At 37.0% G+C, this 18,293-nt stretch overlaps 1 protein-coding gene across 1 annotated transcript in view; it reads left to right on the top strand.

The window, feature by feature from the left end:
* Positions 1 to 17,969, top strand: part of LOC126486343 (72 kDa type IV collagenase-like) — a 146,832-nt gene extending 128,863 nt beyond the window's left edge. The window contains exon 11 of the mRNA XM_050108942.1: positions 15,242 to 17,969. Within this exon, the coding sequence (XP_049964899.1) occupies positions 15,242 to 15,357 (116 nt within the window). The 3' untranslated portion in view covers positions 15,358 to 17,969. The remainder of the gene's footprint in view (positions 1 to 15,241) is intronic.
* Positions 17,970 to 18,293: the final 324 nt, after the last annotated feature.

Raw genomic sequence — 18,293 nt, 5'->3', positions numbered from 1 at the left:
CCACAGATTTGTTTACAGGTAATCCCGTCAAAGGAGAAGTAATTAGGGGTGAGGACATAATTGATCATAGTGTCCAGAAAGGTGGTTATAAGCTTAGAGTTAGTCAAGTGTTGGGAAAGGTAGTGTTCAGTAGTGACAAGACCATGGGCACTTGGGATATTAGTGTAGAGGGCGGTGGTACTGACAGTGCTGAGCAGGGCACCGGATGGTAAAGGAACAGGAACTGTGGAGAATCATTGAGGAAATGGTTGCTGTCTTCTACACAGATGGTTAGATTATGAGTAGAGTAATAGGCTGAAGGTGTGTTGGTCCACAATGGCAGAGATTTTTCTCAGTGGGGGCAGTATAGCCAGCCACAAAGGGGCATCCTGGGTAGATTTTAGGAAACATGTGGAAGGTAGGCATGCAGGAAATGGTGGGATGAGGTCCTAGGATGGACCTATGGTTTTGAGGAGAGACTGGAGATCCTGGTGTATTTTTGTGATGACCTGAATGTGGCATGGTTTGAAGGCAGACATGTTTGACAGCTTGTGGAATCCTTCTGCCAGATAATTCCTGTGGTTCATAACTGCAGTCATGGAGCTTTTGTAAGCAGGTATATTTATTAGGGTAGATTAGTTTTTAAGTGGTGGATTGTAGTTTTTCTGCAGATGTGATGTTGGTTTCCATTTTGGGGAATTTGGGGAATTATGGTGAGGCAAGGTTTCAGGTAAGGAAATTCTGGAAAGTTAGCACTGGGTACATTTGGGGGTAGTGGGTGTGGATCACAGTTGGATGGAGGAGTAAATTGAGTGAGTCACAGTTTGATAGTGGTTTTGGATTGAGTCTGATTGATAGGCATAGTTTTGAAAATATGTTTCCACTGTAGGGACAGGGAGAAGGAAAGGAGATCTTTAACAAGCCCGGCATGATTGAATTTAGAAGTGGGGCTCTAGGTAAGGTCTTTGGAAAAGACTGACACTTTAGTGGGACTGAGCTTTTTTGAGGACAGGTTCAAGACTGAGTTGCACATCTGTTTAGACTCTGGGTTCCACAGGATGGTGGGAGGGAGTTTCTGAGGGTGTAGTAAATGCAGTGGTTCTGCAAGGCTGAGTTTGGCAGCTGTGAAGGGATGCAGGAGAGGTCTGTGGAGGCTCTTGTATCAGTGGTGGATAGTGGTAGTCCCATGCACTAAGATGAACATATTGGACAGTTTTCTGAGGTGGCATTGTACATTCTGTTCTTGTTACTGAAGGGCAAGGGTTTCAGTCTCAAAAATGGGTTGCAGGAATTTTGGACTGTAGAGCAGGAGAATCTTACAGGTAGAGAGTAAGTAGTGTGATAAGGTTTGGGCATGATTGATATGATTTTGCAGATCTATGTTGGTGAGGGCTATGGGCAGAAATTGAACAGAGAGAGGTCATTTTAGAAGGAGAGGCTGCAGCCAGAAATGGGTAATTTGATGGTCAGGTCACTTGGAAAGCCACTTGTGAAAGTAACCATGTAGACTATAAATTTAGCTGCAACAGTTGTGCAGCATTCTAAAAAGGTGTGACTACTAACAAGTTGTCTATCTGCATAAAGGGCCGTTGCCAAACTGTGGCCAATGAACAGCTGTACCGTCCAGTTGCTCAACACACTGTCCAACATGATGTACTTCACATTAATGACTGCTTCTTATCCTGTGGCATGTGGATTCCTCCCACCAAAACCAGGTTTTGAATTGTGCAGGTTGGAACTCACCCTACAATGTATCCTCATTCCTGTAAACCCCCTGGCATCAGTTTTCACTGGTTCCTGTCCTCCACCTGCCTATCCCTTCCCTGCTTGTATCTCCTCCATGTCCATACACTCTACTATCTTCTTTCTCCAACATCCCTACCCAGTTATCTCTCACCTTCCCCGCTCCATGCATCTTCTTTACCCCCTCTAACTCTGCCAAACAGATTGCTGCTCACATTAGATGCAGCTGTGCCTTATCACCCAGAGACAGTAGCTGTGTGTGTATGAGTTGTTGTGTGAATGTGTGAGAGCTGTATTTCACAGGAAGGACTTTGTCGAAAAGCTTATATATTTCTAGTATTCTTTTCATGGTGACTGTCTGTGACTCAATCCCTCCTCTATCTGGTGTGTAGCAATTTTTCCTTCCTATACAGTTGTTATTCAGCTCTGGACTTTCCATTGATTCATTACTGAAGATAAAATTTTAATTGGTTTTCAGTTACAAATAGTATTTATGAAATTACGTAAGCACACCATCATAAAATACAATTGTAGTCCCTATTGTAAGATTTATTAAATTCACATATTTTCCAAATAAAAATTCATGTTATTAATGTTAATTATGTAACAAACAGTTAATTTTGATATAATTATGTTGCCCTCTATCTTGCCTTCATGTGTGCCAGTACATTTAAACATGTCATGTTATTCAAGTTCAGTTTGTATACAAGAACAAAAGTACCTGTTTATGTGTCAAACAGCTTTATACATGATTTTATAAAAATTAAGTAAAGATACTACTCAGAAAATTTCCATATAGTGCATTGAATAATAATTAGTGTCAGTAAAACATAAAATGTTGGGTTTGTCTGTAAATAACTTTTCTGCTATCAGTCACAATTTTTTTTATTTATATTTTGCATGACACATTTCAGAGAATGAATCCCATTTTCAAGTGGGATTTTCCCTGTGTATTATGTTACTCTTTGTAATGTGTTTGATGTGTGAGGTTCTGTATTGTTCTTTAGCTCTTTTTTATATATAAAATAGAGGGAAACATTCCATGTGGGAAAAATATATCTAAAAACAAAGATGATGTGACTTACCAAACGAAAGCACTGGCAGGTCAATAGACACACAAACAAACACAAACATACACACAAAATTCAAGCTTTTGCAACCAACGGTTGCTTCGTCAGGAAAGAGGGAAGGAGAGGGAAAGACGAAAGGATGTGGGTTTTAAGGGAGATGGGTGTGTGTGCGAGTGTATACCTGTCCTTTTTTCCCCCTAAGGTAAGTCTTTCCTCTCCCGGGATTGGAATGACTCCTTACCCTCTCCCTTAAAACCCACATCCTTTCATCTTTCCGTCTCCTTCCTGATAAAGCAACCGCTGGTTGCGAAAGCTTGAATTTTGTGTGTATGTTTGTGTTTGTTTGTGTGTCTATCGACCTGCCAGCACTTTCGTTTGGTAAGTCACATCATCTTTGTTTTTATATATATATGATGTAACTTACCAAACGAAAGTGTTGGTATGTTGATAGAGACAATAAAAAACACAAACACACACACAAATTTCAAACTTTTGCAACCCAAGGTTACTTCATCAGGAAAGAGGGAAGGAGAGGGAAAGACGAAAGGATATGGGTTTTAAGGGAGAGGGTAAGGAGTCATTCCAATCTCGGGAGCAAAAAGACCTACCGTAAGGGGAAAAAAGAACAGGTATACACTCGCACACACACACAGACAGAGAGAGAGAGAAAGAGAGAGAGAGAGAGAGAGAGAGAGAGAGAGAGAGAGAGAGAGAGAGTTGCATTTGTGTGAATGTGTTTGTATGTTGTCTATTTCAGGAAAAGGCCTTCTGGCCTAAAGCTTACATGTTTAGTTGCCTTTTTGTTGTGCCTCTCAGCAACTAGCTATTGGTGAGTAGTAATCTAACCTCTTCATAATACTATCATTATTTCATCCTGCATTTTCCATTGTTTGATCAAGACAGAGATATATAGTTTGCTTTAGTGACTGATATAAATCACAATGAAATTAACAGAGACAAAGTACTACATAACTCAAATCAAATTATAGCATGACACTAACACAATGGGGAGGTACCACAAAGTGTGGAAGACTGTATGGAATAAGTGCAATTAGATTTGTTCCTCCAGGTAGCTCACAAAATCAAAGTTAATGTTGCAACAATAAGCCACAAATTGTAACCAAATTAAGCAGCACAAGCTGTGTGCCCAAGTAACAAAGTAACAAGCTGCACAGGACATGGATCGCACTATCACAGTTGCAACACCTACATTCCCTAAACAGCCAACTTGTGCCAATCAGCACCAGATGATGGCTGGAGATGACACCCTCTCTGCAATGACCAGTACCAGTATACCCACAATCTCAGTTCACATCCCTCAACTCTACACATCTGGAAAACTCTGCATGGTATTGCCAGTGTGATGGGTGAGAATTGTTGCTAAATTCATGGAAAAATTAGGGACTCAATTTCCTTCCTTTCACATACAAGATACATATTTTTAAACATGAGGTTGATATTGGGCTGAAGCAGTATCTTCATAATTGGTAAACTGTACATGCCTAGAACACTGTGATGCAATACTATTGACTAAACCAAGTATTCAGGGTAAATGCAATTGACCCTTCCGGATGATGCCACAGAATGTGGCTGCTTGAAGTACCTAACAAATTTCTAGGTTAGAAGTACAAGATTTTGGGAGGATTTGTTTGTTCAGTCATGTAGCATTCCCATCAAAGGTCTGTTATGAATCAAAAATTTTAATAAGTTAAATCATGTGTTACACCAGAATATAACTCCCCCCTAAAGAATGCTATGGAATTGGGAAAATGCAGCAATTTGAATAGTGTGAAAACTTGCTTCGTAGGAAACTAAATGTAGGCTGTAATATATCTTATGCTTCTATGCGTACACAATTTGAAATCTGAAGTAGAAGATCTAAAATATTTGTTTCCAGTTAGCACACAATTCCAATAGAGTTTATTGTTGTGCTGCTGTTGCATGCATTGCCCTTGAAACAGAAATGTAGGATTTTTTTATCAATGATCAGCCATTTTGTTGGTCAGTAGCTTCATTTACAGTGGTTTGTAGTTGACATTTCTTGTATGTAGGATGCTAGAGTCATCTACAAGCAACATGTTTATTTGTGACTTAATGTCCAGATATAGGTCACTGTGAACAAGAGGAGAATGATTGGTCTAACAATGGATCCTTCTACATCTACATACGTGCTGTACAATGTGTCTGTAAAAAGATCAATGGGCAAGTCATACAACAACTTCCAAAGTCATACCTTAGCAAGAGATCATGCCAAGAACTCTAGAAAATTCTCACCTTACATAAAATCACTAAACAGGTTGCAGGCTTCTGTCAAATCACTTGTTGACCAGTCTGGTGTGGCAATAGAAGACAGCATAACCAACACTGAAGTTTTAAATTTCACATTTAAAAATTCAAAGATTTAAAAATCATTTTGTTGGCAACAGGAAATAAATTGAGATTTTCCACTGACACTGGGTGTCATATGAAAGTTGTGGAGAACAAGTATTTTTTGAGCCAACACCAGCAACATATTGCAAAAATAAAACTGCAATTACTTGCCGAAACACCAGAGAAAATGCACACGATGAGTGTTAGGCGGGATACCTGGTATATAACTGCAGTTAACTCTGAATCTAAATATACATCCAGTACCTTACTAAAATTATTTTCAAATTTAAATGAAGTATTAAATGTGAGTAGTGAATAATGTATAAGCACTAGAACACTTGTGGACAATCTCCAGTTGACCAGTACAGTATATGATTCTGTGTGTTATATTATTAAATAATTCATGTGTAGTTAAGTCTAGCATTAACTGTTCTAGAGACGTATATATGTCCATGCCATTTTATATATCTAACTCCCCTGAAATAACTTGCCATAATGGCGACCAGCAACAATCCTACTGGCAACGATGCTTGTGATAGATATGTTAACATTGCAAAGCCATAATATAATTCCTATAACAAAAGGCTTCCACAGTCATGACAGCCAACTGCAGATGATGTATATCAGGATGCAAGGCAAATAAAAAGAACCAATTAGTTACAAGAGTAATAACTGAAAAAGGAATGGAGAAACTGAAATAGAATTTGCGAAATATAGATAGGAGAGATGCAGAAAACATTCTAAAATCCTACCTCCAAGGCAGAAAGCAGAAGGCAGTTTGTGTGGGATTAGCCGAGCGGTCTAAGGTGCTGCAGTCATGGACCGTATGGCTGGTCCTGGCAGAGGTTCGAGTCCTCCCTCGGGCATGGGTGTGTCTGTTTGTCCTTAGGGTAATTAAGGTTAAGTAGTGTGTAAGCTTAGGGACTGATGACCTTAGCAGTTAAGTCCCATAACATTTCACACAAAGCAGAAGGCAGATCTGGGTTAGAGCAGCAAAGTGGGTGAATGTGCATGGATGGAATCTGACTTGAGCACATACTGATGGAGTCCCTCAAGTATCTGTCCTTCGACCATTGCAGTTTCTCACATAAACCTACAAATGAATTACCTATGTTGTACAAATCATGCAGGTCCATAGTGAATCTTGGAGTTCATATTTGTCTGGTGATAAATTGTATGAATCACATAACTTCACCTGTATAGATTACTATTTTTAACAGATAAATATTTTGGAGCTAACTGGGAATGAAATGTCATATGTTGACATATATGCTGAAGGTCCAGCAGAGAAGAAATTAATTAAACATACATATTGTTAATAATATTTAGTTCAGCTCTGATCAGAAAAACCTACAAGCAATACCTATTATACTTAATGAAGAGGGAATACAAAGGGTGTAGTGCTCCAAATACTTAGACAGCAAGCTTTCCTGGTAACACTATGTCCTCCAGACAATAAGAGAGTTCTCCTTGGTTACTTTGGGACTGGACACATCAGAGTCACTTTGGGAACTTCCACTCTATTATGTGTTATGGAATGTCTTCTGGGACTTCACTCACACCAGAGGCAATTTTCCTCTCTGCAGAAAAAGGTTGTCCACATTACACACAGAGATTTCCTAAGAACTTACTGCTGTAATCTTTTTAAGAAACTTATGTCAGTTACCACCACTTCCCAATGTATGTATTTAGTCATGAGTTTCATAGCTGAAAAACCTGTGCACTATGAAACCAATGAAATTTATCATGTTCACAATACAAGAAGGAAGTGTGACTGCCTTTGTGACTTCAGAAATCTAGCCCATGTACAAAAAGGTGTACAGTATTCCAGTACTAAAATAGTTAACTCATTATAAAATAACATCAAAAGTTTGTGCAGTGCATTATTTAAAAGTAAAATGTAGATGAACTTACTTGATAAGAGATTTTATTCATTAAATGATTTTTTAATAGATATATAGACTGTTTTTGTATATATTGTGATTGTTTGTTTCTTATGTATTACTGTACAACATGTGCTAATCCATGGATTATAACAGCACTGCTGGAAAAAAAATCACTACATGAAGAAGAAATTGTGTGATATAAATGATAGTTGGTAGGTGCATTTCTACATCTAAAAGATGATGTCTGTTCCAGTTTCATACTTGTTGCATAAGAGTGGTGCTAGTAGCACCAATATGAGGATGCAAATCAGGTTTGCTTTAAATACACATTGTTATGGTTGTGAGAGCTAGTTATCTTTGCTATTGGATGTGGTGAGTTGATGTTAGTTAAGAATGCCTTTAAGGTGACAAAGACACCATTATCAACACCTCACTGAGTTTGAACGAGGTCGTGTGATAGGGCTATGAGAAGCTGGATGTTCCTTCTGCAATATTCCAGAAAGACTTGGCAGGAAAGCAGCTGCTGTACATGATTGCTGGCAGCGGTGGTGATGGAAATGTACAGTTCCAAGAAGACTGGGCTCCAGGCAGCCACGTGGAATTACCGAGAGGGTAGTCCATTGTGTTCAGCGTATGGCTCTCATGCATTGTACCACATCTGCAGCAACAATTTAAATAGCAGTTGACACCACAGTGACACAATGAACTGTTACACATTGGTTACTACAAGGACAGCTCCAAGCCAGCATGCATTCCACTGACTCCAAACCAATGTTGTTTGCATCTTCAGTGGTGTCAAGCAAGAGTTCATTGGAGAGCAGGGTGGAGGTCTGTTGTGTTTTCTGATGAAAGTTGGTTCTGCCTTGGTGCCAATGATGGCCATGTGTTGATTAGAATGAAACCAACCTGTCTGTATACTAGACACACTGGGTGTACACTTATAATTATGGTCTGGCATGCAATTTCATATGAGAGCAGGAGCACTCTCATGATTATCCAATGCGTACATTGTATGTCAGTCTGGTTATTTGACCTGTTGCACTGCCATTCATGAATATCATTCCAGGGTGTATTTTGCAACAGGACAACTCTCACCTGCATACTGCTGTTATAACCCAGCATGCTCTACAGTGTGTCAACATGTTGCCTTTACCTACTCGATCACCAGATGTCTCCAATTGAGCGCATACGGGACGTTATTGGACAACAACTCAAGCATCATTCATGAACAGCATTAATGACTCTTGTATTGACCGACCAAGTTTAACAGACATGGAGCATTGTCCCACAAACTGATATCTAGCACTTGTACAACACAATGCATGTATGCTTGCATGGTTGCTTGCAACATTCTGGCAGTTACATTGGTTGTTAATACACCAGCATTTCTCTATTGCAGTGGCCTTTCTCACACTTACGTTAACCTGTGATCTTACAATGTTAATAGCTTAAATATATTATATGTAAATTTAAGGTGTAGGAAGATGGGGGATTGGGGGGGGGGGGGGGAGGGGGAGGAGAAAGGAAGGAAAATGGAAGGGTTTACTGATGTCAGCTGCATCGAGAGACATTATGCAGACTCAGTGGTGATGAGTGAAAATGTGTGTCGGACTGAGATTCAAACCCGGGATCTCGTGCTTACTAGGTAGTTGCATTAACCAATGCACCATCCGGGACACAGTGTTATCGCAACTGCAACCGCACATTTCATGGCTGACCCACATTCCCACCGAGCACCACCTATCTGTAGACCCTGTCCATTTCCTCCATGCTTACCACTATGAGATTCCCGCAGAATGTCAGATGCACTTGTGCATCCTCACTGGAGAAGGTGTATCCATTGCCCATCCAGGCAAATCAATTATATGAATGTGAGGCATCTGTTCTTTTGGATAAGTCCAAAAGAACAGACACCTCACATTCATATAACTTACACATGTTACAAATATATTCCTGAAATTTCATTACTCTACAGTAATTATTTTTTGATGTTTCATTTTCTTTCCCATCAGTTAATTTTGATGTCTTTTTTTGTTTTGCTTTTGTTTCTTTCTAGTGCCGGCCGCGGTGGTCTAGCGGTTCTAGGCGCTCAGTCCGGAACCGCGTGACTGCTACGGTTGCAGGTTCGAATCCTGCTTCAGGCATGGATGTGTGTGATGTCCTTAGGTTAGTTAGGTTTAAGTAGTTCTAAGTTCTAGGGGACTAATGACCAAAGATGTTAAGTCCCATAGTGCTCAGAGCCATTTTTTCTTTCTAGTTTTATGTTTCTAATTTCTCTACAGCTGTTTTTGTTAATGGACTGTACTTTCCCTGAGAGACATTGTCACATTATCATCATCCACATCTACTGTTTCGAGCCCCTGACCAGATGTATTTAGATCAAAGCCTCTTCATGGTTTCCTGTCTTCCAGCTATGTTTCTCTCACCACTCTGTCCCAGTCTTCTCCTCTCGTCATCACACATTCCTTTCCTACAGCAATTTATCTGTCTTCCAATTATCCTGTACATCTCTTCCCATCATGGGCCTGCCTTTTAACCTGCCCACACCATCTTAATCTCATCCTTTCTGTGGTCTCATGCATGGGAACACTACCTCATTCCTTACTCTGTCCGTCCATTATAGTAAGCCAATCCTATTCTGCTTCTTTGAAACAAGCTTGTATCCTGTTCTGTTGCCTTGCCATCGTTACCCATATTTCTGATGCATATGTGTGTACTGCATGCTTGGCGTAACATTTGCTTACTTCTTGGTGGCACATCCTTGCTCCAGACCAGGCTTCTTACACTCTGCAGGGACCCATGGGCTTGAAAGGGGGTTTCATTAATCTCTTAATCATCCCCCCCCCCCCCCCCCCCAACTATCTCCCAAGGTACTTGAAACTTTTCACTTTCTTTAGTACTTGCCCTCTATATCCAGCAACTTAATTCCACTGGAACAGGATATGAAGGTCCAATGATACCGACTGGCCACCATGTCATCCTCAGTCTACAAGCGTCATTGGATGCAGATGTGGAGGGGCATGTGGTCAGCACACCGTTCTCCCAGCCATATGTCACTTTATGTGACCGCTCTATATCTAACACTACTCTCCTTTTATTCCTTCTTGTCACCATCATTTCACACTTCTTGCATTAAATTTCAATCCATGCTTGTTACATATTCTATGTAATTTAAATTTATATAATTTTTGCCTCATTCTACATTGCAGCAAATCACACGCATAAAAGTATCAATGAATATTTGCACTAATCTCTATATATAAAAGGCAATGCCCTGACTGACGACTGATTCATTATTTCCCAGCCCAAACTGCTGTAGGTGTCATTTAAAAGAGGACTTTTTGACATTTCAACCCTAAGGGGGTGAAAGAGGGGATGAAGGTCTTTTTTTTAAAAAAAAGAAAAAACGTTGCTATTAACGCAATTTTGCTTTCTTTAGTGTATCATAAAGAACTACTAAGGTATTTTTAAAGCTAAATCTAGGGACATTGGCATTTGACATCATGGTTACAAATTAAAAAAAAAAAAAATTAAAAAAAAAAACGTGTTCCAGTGCTTTTGGAAATTGTGGATTTAAGGGGTGAAATAGGGGATGAGATTTTTTTATGAAACTATTTTATTATGAAAGCGTTTTTAAAGCCAAAACTATGAAAATTTAAATTTGGCTTCCCAGTTACAAAAAAAAAAAAAAAGTAAGGAAAAAAGTACACGTATCACTGTTTTTGTAAATTCTACACTATGGAGATGAAATGGTGAATGTAAGTTTTTATGTAAATACTTCATTGTGTAACCATTTTTTATGCTAAATCTAATAAAATTTGTGTTGGGCTTCTCTGTTAGAAGAGAAACATATGCATGCCACTGTTTTTGGAAATTCAATCTCTAAAGATGTAAAATAGGGGATGAAATGTTTTATGAAAATATTTTATTGTGAAAGTATTTTTAAAGCTAAATCTTTGAAAATTTGTGTTTGATTTCTTGGTTAGAGATGAAAATTTATGTGTTTTACTGTTTTTGGAAATTCAACCCCTGAGAGGGTGAAATAGGGTCAGACTGATTCACTGACTCATCATTGCCCAGCCCAAACTGCTAATTACATAAATATGAAGTTTGAAGGGTATGTCGATCTCATACTGTAGGTATCATTTAAGAAGGGATTGTCTGACATTCGACACTTAAGGGGGTGAAATAACATATGCAATCCTTTTTGAAAGTATGGTATTTCACTACTAAGGGAATTTTGAAGATAGAACCATGAAAAGGGGCGCTTGATTTCTTAGTCAGAAAGTAAAAAATATGTGTTTCAACATTTTTGGAAATTCAACCACTAAGCAGGTAAAACAGTGGGTGAAAGATTTTTGGAGAATAAATAGTTACTAAGGAACTACTAAAGAAGTTTTAAAGTTACATCTATGACAATTGGTATTTGACTTCTCCATTACAAATAAAAAATATGTATTTTAATGTTTCTGGAAATTCAACCCCTAAGGGAGTGCAATATGGAATGAAATTTTTTAAGAAAAATATTTCATTACATTAAAAAAGTTTCAAAGTTAGATTTATGAAAATTCGTGTTTCACTTCTGGGTTAGATATAAAGAAATATTTGTTAGGGGGTGAAAGTTGCTATGGAAATATCTCGACAAGATTGAAAAATTCATGATTAACAAAAACTTTGGACTCCAGCTACCAGAATTACTTTTTGGTCAGAAGTAAATTCGAAACAGCCCATGCTTATATGGACTTAAGTAACATGGAAAGCTTAGAAGCTGTTGCAATTTGTAAACAACATACAAATCTGTTTAAATAAAAACAAAACAAAAATCTCTACAGGTCATACAGTCTACTTGGGTGAAGCAGCAGGCACTAAGCTAGTGAAAAATAAAAGTCTCAAAACAGGTTTTGCTGCACCTGCTGTGATGTTTCCTTGCTTCTTTATCATAACATTAATTGGTGAAGTAGCATTTGTTTGAAATCTATGATTTCCTATTATTTATTTTGTTCACGTTATTATTTCTTCATACTTGTCAGTGTTTTCTGATTGGACTTCATTTCTTGAAGTGCTGCAGTTATTACTGGAAGTTAAGAGTACAGTCCAATATCCAAATTCTCAAAATAGACAAGAGGATTCCCATAAACAATATGTTATACATTGCACTCTTGTTCATAGTGACCATGCATAACAAGATTAGCTTGTTGTTTGGAACATCACAAATACATTAAAACAGACTGTGTGGCAAACGTTCTGCCTCGGTTAAAAGATTCAAATTGAAGTTGCTTGTCTCTGTGGCATCATTGGCATTGTCACAGCCATTCTTGTTGCATGACTCACATCAAATCTCCAAAGCAGGATCCGACAACATGGAATTAAATGCCCAACCAGCAGGTGTTGTGAACATGATATGATTTCTATCATGGTCTTGGATTGCAGATATGCTGCATCCACCCATTCCAGAATGCTTACATGTAAATAAAACACACATACAAACAGCCAACTATACTAACTTATTACTTAAATAAACCTTTTGATGGTAACAATCATCAAAGAGATGTATTACACTGCAGATTCCTCCCTGTAGGTGAATGACGTCATCACTAATATGAAACCCTAACAAACAATGAACAGTTTAAGTTAAAAACTAGTTTTAATCTTTTTAACTAAAAGTATTGACAGCTTGTGTCTATTTGATGCATAATCACAGTTATAATCAGATTTCATTTGTAATAAAAATACTTATTCATTTTCATAAAATGTGGAGTGCTCCACAATGAATTATAAACCATTAATCATAGGCATTTTTTTGCCTTAAATTCACTTTGATTAAGTCTCTTTACACCTCACCAGGCAATCATTCTCCTGCTGTGAACGTGAAACCCCTGATAACAAACATTTATTATCAATATGGATCATTAAACAGTTTTACAATATCTCTTTATTTTCATAAAATGTGGAGTGCTCCACAATGAATTATAAACCATTAATCATAGGCATTTTTTTGCCTTAAATTCGCTTTGATTAAGTCTCTTTACACCTCACCAGGCAATGATTCTCCTGCTGTGAACGTGAAACCCCTGATAACAAACATTTATTATCAATATGGATCATTAAACAGTTTTACAATATCTCTTTATTTTATCCCATGAAATCTTCATTACTAGGAGCTATAGTCCAGTAGCCCTTTTAGCCTAATTGTCCATATTCCATTTAACCAACTATATTTCTTCAGGCCTTACTAGTCACACTCACAACACTTTTGGAAGTCACTAGGTTGTGCTACACCTCTGTAAATCCAACATTCAAAATAACCCAATTTTGTGGACTAAATTACCCAAACCTCACATAGAAAAATTTATACAAACACAACCGTGTCACTTCTCAAAACAAAAAAATAAAGCTTTCCCTAGAAATAGTTTATTGACTGGTGCAAGTTGTTATAGGAAACACAACTTCCCTTGTTATGTGGCCAGTTTCCTCATCAGACACTTTCAGAATTTGTTAGACTCCCACTGAACCAGAGCAGTCACTTGTTTTGGACAATTAACAACCATATGTTGTTGGGCATTCTACAGTCAGCTACTTATCTTTCCAATCCTGAAGAATAGCATACAAAACTAGACATTTGCCACTTTATTATTTGATCTTTAAGTTAGTATATGGAACAGATTAACAAACTCAAGTAAATTCATCTATTTGGCTTTTTGGGGGAAACTTGAAAGTAATGCTATCTATTTATGTATCAACCATCAAGAGACACCTATTTCCATGGAAAGACTATCTCTACACCACAGTTAACTCCCCACAGAGAAAGTGTCCCTATTCATGTATCCTCCTCTCTTTCTCAAGTATAAGTCATCATTTTTCTATAGGTTCCCCTGTCCTTTCCAACACACCATACAACAAACATACATACAGATGAAGGTACAATATCCTGTTAACACCACTTACAACTCTACCTTCTCCTTTCATACAAATATATTTAGGTAACATATTCCTGTTGTATCCCATATCTCACCTACCTCCTGTGCTGTTTTCAATGTACTCCCCTGTACATAGTCATTCATTATATGCCTATATACTACTGTAACTCTGAACACCCTCCCGTTAAATGTTTCAGCCATCCTGTCTGGATGATAGCCCATCATATTTACACTTTATAGCTAAGGGTATACACCCTTGATTCCTTTGTCAAAAGTGACAAGAGCTAACAGCCAATACCAGTCAGAAGCAATAATTCATCTAGGTTCTGCAGCCTATCTGCTAGCCAATGTTTGCTAATTTCTGTTGTTTGCCAAATATGAGTGTAATCCTACGTTATTCATTATATATAATTACCTCATTGTGTGTGCATTAGTTTTCATTTGCTTATAAAGTATGGGATACTTAAATGTAATTACAGTTTTAAAGAAGGTAGGTAAAACAGTAAGAGAATTCTATACTGAAATCTAAAGCTGAAGATATACAGCAGAAACTCAGTACCTAGCAGGCATCAATCTGCTAAATTCACAAAGAATGTGAAATTATCTTCTTACAACATATCTTGTGATCATGTCTATATATAGTTTTTTTTTTCTTTTCCACTTGAAGGGTCTATTAATAAAATAGTGTTTGGATGTGGGAGCCCTATAATTTTGTACAGAACTTCATAACAATGGAAAAACTTGTTCATTTCTTTCATTAATTGTGAACTAGAATGAAAGATTTCTACTATCACTACATCATTGAGTCTAAAATTTTGAAGCACGTGCTTTTAGATTATGTTCTTGCACTCAACATTGTGCTTATTGTTTTAAATTCCCTTCTACCTTTTCTTGTAAATCATTATTTGTTACCTCTTTTTATATTTAACAACAATAAACCACTTGGGTAGTAGGCAGCCACACCAAATATGAAAAATTGGTATGCCATTATAATGCACAGATCATCTGTTGATAACTTGGAATACTGGTGGATCAAATCTTTGGACGAGAATGGTGACTATGTTGAAGGGTACTGATTATGGATGTTATTCTACAACATATTAGTATAACTTCCTATGCAATAAAGGTAGCCCATGAGAGTACACAGTTTCATTATTTTTTCATCACTCACATATATTTCATCCTGGCATAAAATACATTCTGGTGGTAAAGTTAACATTCTTGCTCTGTTACTTCTACTGAATATTTATTAATCCAAATTCAATTGGTTCTACAGGTCTTACTTACTTCTTCAAGGACAAACTATTCTGGAGATTCAACAACATGCTAATTAAGACTGATGACCAGTACCCACTGCCTGCTCCAACAACGTGGTTCGGTTGTCCACCATAACCATTATTTAAATATGATTTAAATGCAGCTTAATATATTTTGTTGTATGTAGGAACTAGAACCACTAGTTTCCTCACACTGTTTATAAGGATATGTGTAGTCAGATTACATTTTGAAGTATTACACATATTTCTTACACGCAGCTATATGTTTGACAGAAGAAAAATTTCCCAGTAGCTTCTTGTTGTAATAGTAAGACTCATATAATTCTCATTGTTAAGATACATATCATACAAAAGACTGAACTTCTAGATGTATAATTGATGATACTGTCAGTAAAGAATTAAGGACTGTATTTGCTTACAGGCAGTTTTGTGTATAGCATTTTGGCATTATATGAATGTAAATGATGAAGTAGATGCTTAGCCATTTTCAGTGTTGTTATTCCAAACACTTCATGAGAATTCTGAAGTGTGTGTCAAAAATTTGAAGGCATCATTCATGAAGAATGTGCTAATTCAAAAGATATATTTCAGCATCCTGGTCCTTATCTCTCTTTATGGATAACTGCAAGAAACAAACACAAGTAAAGTTGGAACATTAGAGGTGAGACAGTGCTGGAGATTATTTCTGAAGTTCATATTCAATAGAAAAAATTCACAAGCTCATCTTATTGTAGGGCAGTTTATAAAAAAAAGATTATAATTCTAAAGTGTAAAATTAAAAACACCTTCAACCCTCTATACTATGAATATAATTTGTTTATGCAACCAGTTTTGGTGTTTCATGACACCATCTCTAGGCCCCCTGACCAATGTGTAGGAGGAATCCAACCTCATATGCAGCTGAAATGGGGGCCAATATTAAGTACCTGATATCCATGGATTTCTAGTTTCAACAACATGATACCTTCATTTATCAGTTGAGTCTTCAAGTTGTTTTTAATTTTACATTTTATATTGAACTGTCAAAATCTCTCAGCTATGTTGTACAAAGATGCACTTATCTATTCCCATTCCATATACAAGAAATATAACATAGCATCTAACGAACTAGTCTTGTGGATGAATAGTGACGTATTGTCGTCAAATACTAAATTGTTTGTATTTGTTACAGCATGTAAACAGACCAGTGTAATTCCTAAGGCAACTTTGTTTTGACAAAAAACATTTCTGACAACAGACATGAAACTCATTCAGTGTTATAGAAAATTAGAATCCATTTCCACAAAATATTACAGGAGCTGGATGTGGCTGTTGTTTAATTGTTGTTAAATGTAATGTGAAATGACATTCTTTTCATTGTGTCTCTGGAAAATACAAACTAAAATCAAACAAATATATAGGCGTAGTCAGTATTCCTACATGGTAAGGATTACATTCTAATATCTGTGTTTAGTTGTAAGACAAAAGTCTTAGGAGGAAGTAGTGTAAATGTAAGTGTAGTATAGCAAACATGTCAGCTGTATTGCAGCTAGTTACTGTCCACTGTGTGTGATTGAACTGCAGTATTCTGAAACATTAACTGTATTTGTACTTAGGCAACTACTTTACAGTCATTGTATGATTCACTTTATGGTTTAGGTAATGCTGTGTATCTTAGAGCCATTGTTTTTTTATATCTGATGTAACACTACAGCTAAGTTTGCAAGATATTTGTAAGAAATCAATGTTCTTTTTAAATTATAAATTTACTTATGATCTGACTGAAAAGCATTGAGAAAAATAAATACACAATAGTTTATCAACAGCAATAGATGAACTAGTGGAAGCAGAGAATGACCACACAGTCTTGGACAGCATTAAAGCATATTGATAAACCACTGTGTATTTGTTCTAGACATAGTTGTAAATTAAGTCCTGATTTTATATTATTATTATATTATTATGTGAATTAAGGGATGTGGTGATATTTTCAAATTTATATCAATGGGTGACTGTAGCAAATGAAGATAATTTTAATAAATAAAACTACACATTGATCTTGCCAAAAGCTGAGAAGTGACTTATTCTTCTGTAGCTTCTTCGGGTCTTAAACACAGTATCCTGGCCTCCTCTGGGTGCTCAATACATAATGATGAACATTGATGGCCTTTACATTAATGACCAATCTCTGTCACACACTCCACAAATGATTTATCTTTGAGGATGGGATAAGTGTGCTGATAGCATAAGCAATGTGCAGTCTACCCCTGCTTGTTACTGAGCCTCTGTCTGATGTAACCAACTGCACTGACAATCATGGCACTACATGTGTATTTAGTTGCTACCATTAACATCACCTATCAGTAACTGTTTTGTGTTCCTGCTGTCTGTCATGGTGTGAAATTTGATATTTCTTTGACACATACTGATGTTCATGGGGATCAATATTGGGTTGCTACAGTTGTTGTTCATGTAGATAAAGACAATACCAAAAGTGTTACCACAATGTTGAACTATCCATCTTGAGATGTCATCACCTACAAGATTTTAATGCTATCCGAGACTGTATGATCATTTCCTGTCTCTGCTAGTTCATCTGCTGCTGTTGATAAACCATTGTGTATTTGTTAGATGTAGATGTAGATTAAGACCTGATGAAATGTTATAGATTAAAGAACATGATTATATTGCCAGATTTACAGTAATAAAGGGTTGTACAAATATCAAGAATAAAAATATGAATAATGAGCCATTGTTCTTTCTTATCAGTATTTTAAATTTTGCCACTCTTCTACTTATTTCAACCATATTCCGTGTTATACATTGGCTGAATGTTAAAAACAAAATGAATATAAACATAAACACCTAAACCATCATAATCTGAGTGACAAGGATAGAGTGGAACAAATGTGACTTATGTGACTGTGAAGCTGCATTGTCAGAGAGGTAGCTTTGTTGCAGTATCTGCAACATTGCATTGAGTAGATATTGTTATGAGGAACAGTATAGATAGGAAGTAAGATGAATATCTCAGGCAAATAAGGAAAGTGTCCATGGATATACTTTACTGGG

This window comes from Schistocerca serialis, chromosome 1 (genome assembly GCF_023864345.2).
Source record: "Schistocerca serialis cubense isolate TAMUIC-IGC-003099 chromosome 1, iqSchSeri2.2, whole genome shotgun sequence".
Lineage (NCBI taxonomy): Eukaryota > Metazoa > Arthropoda > Insecta > Orthoptera > Acrididae > Schistocerca > Schistocerca serialis.
This window is presented reverse-complemented; position numbering and strand designations above follow the sequence as displayed.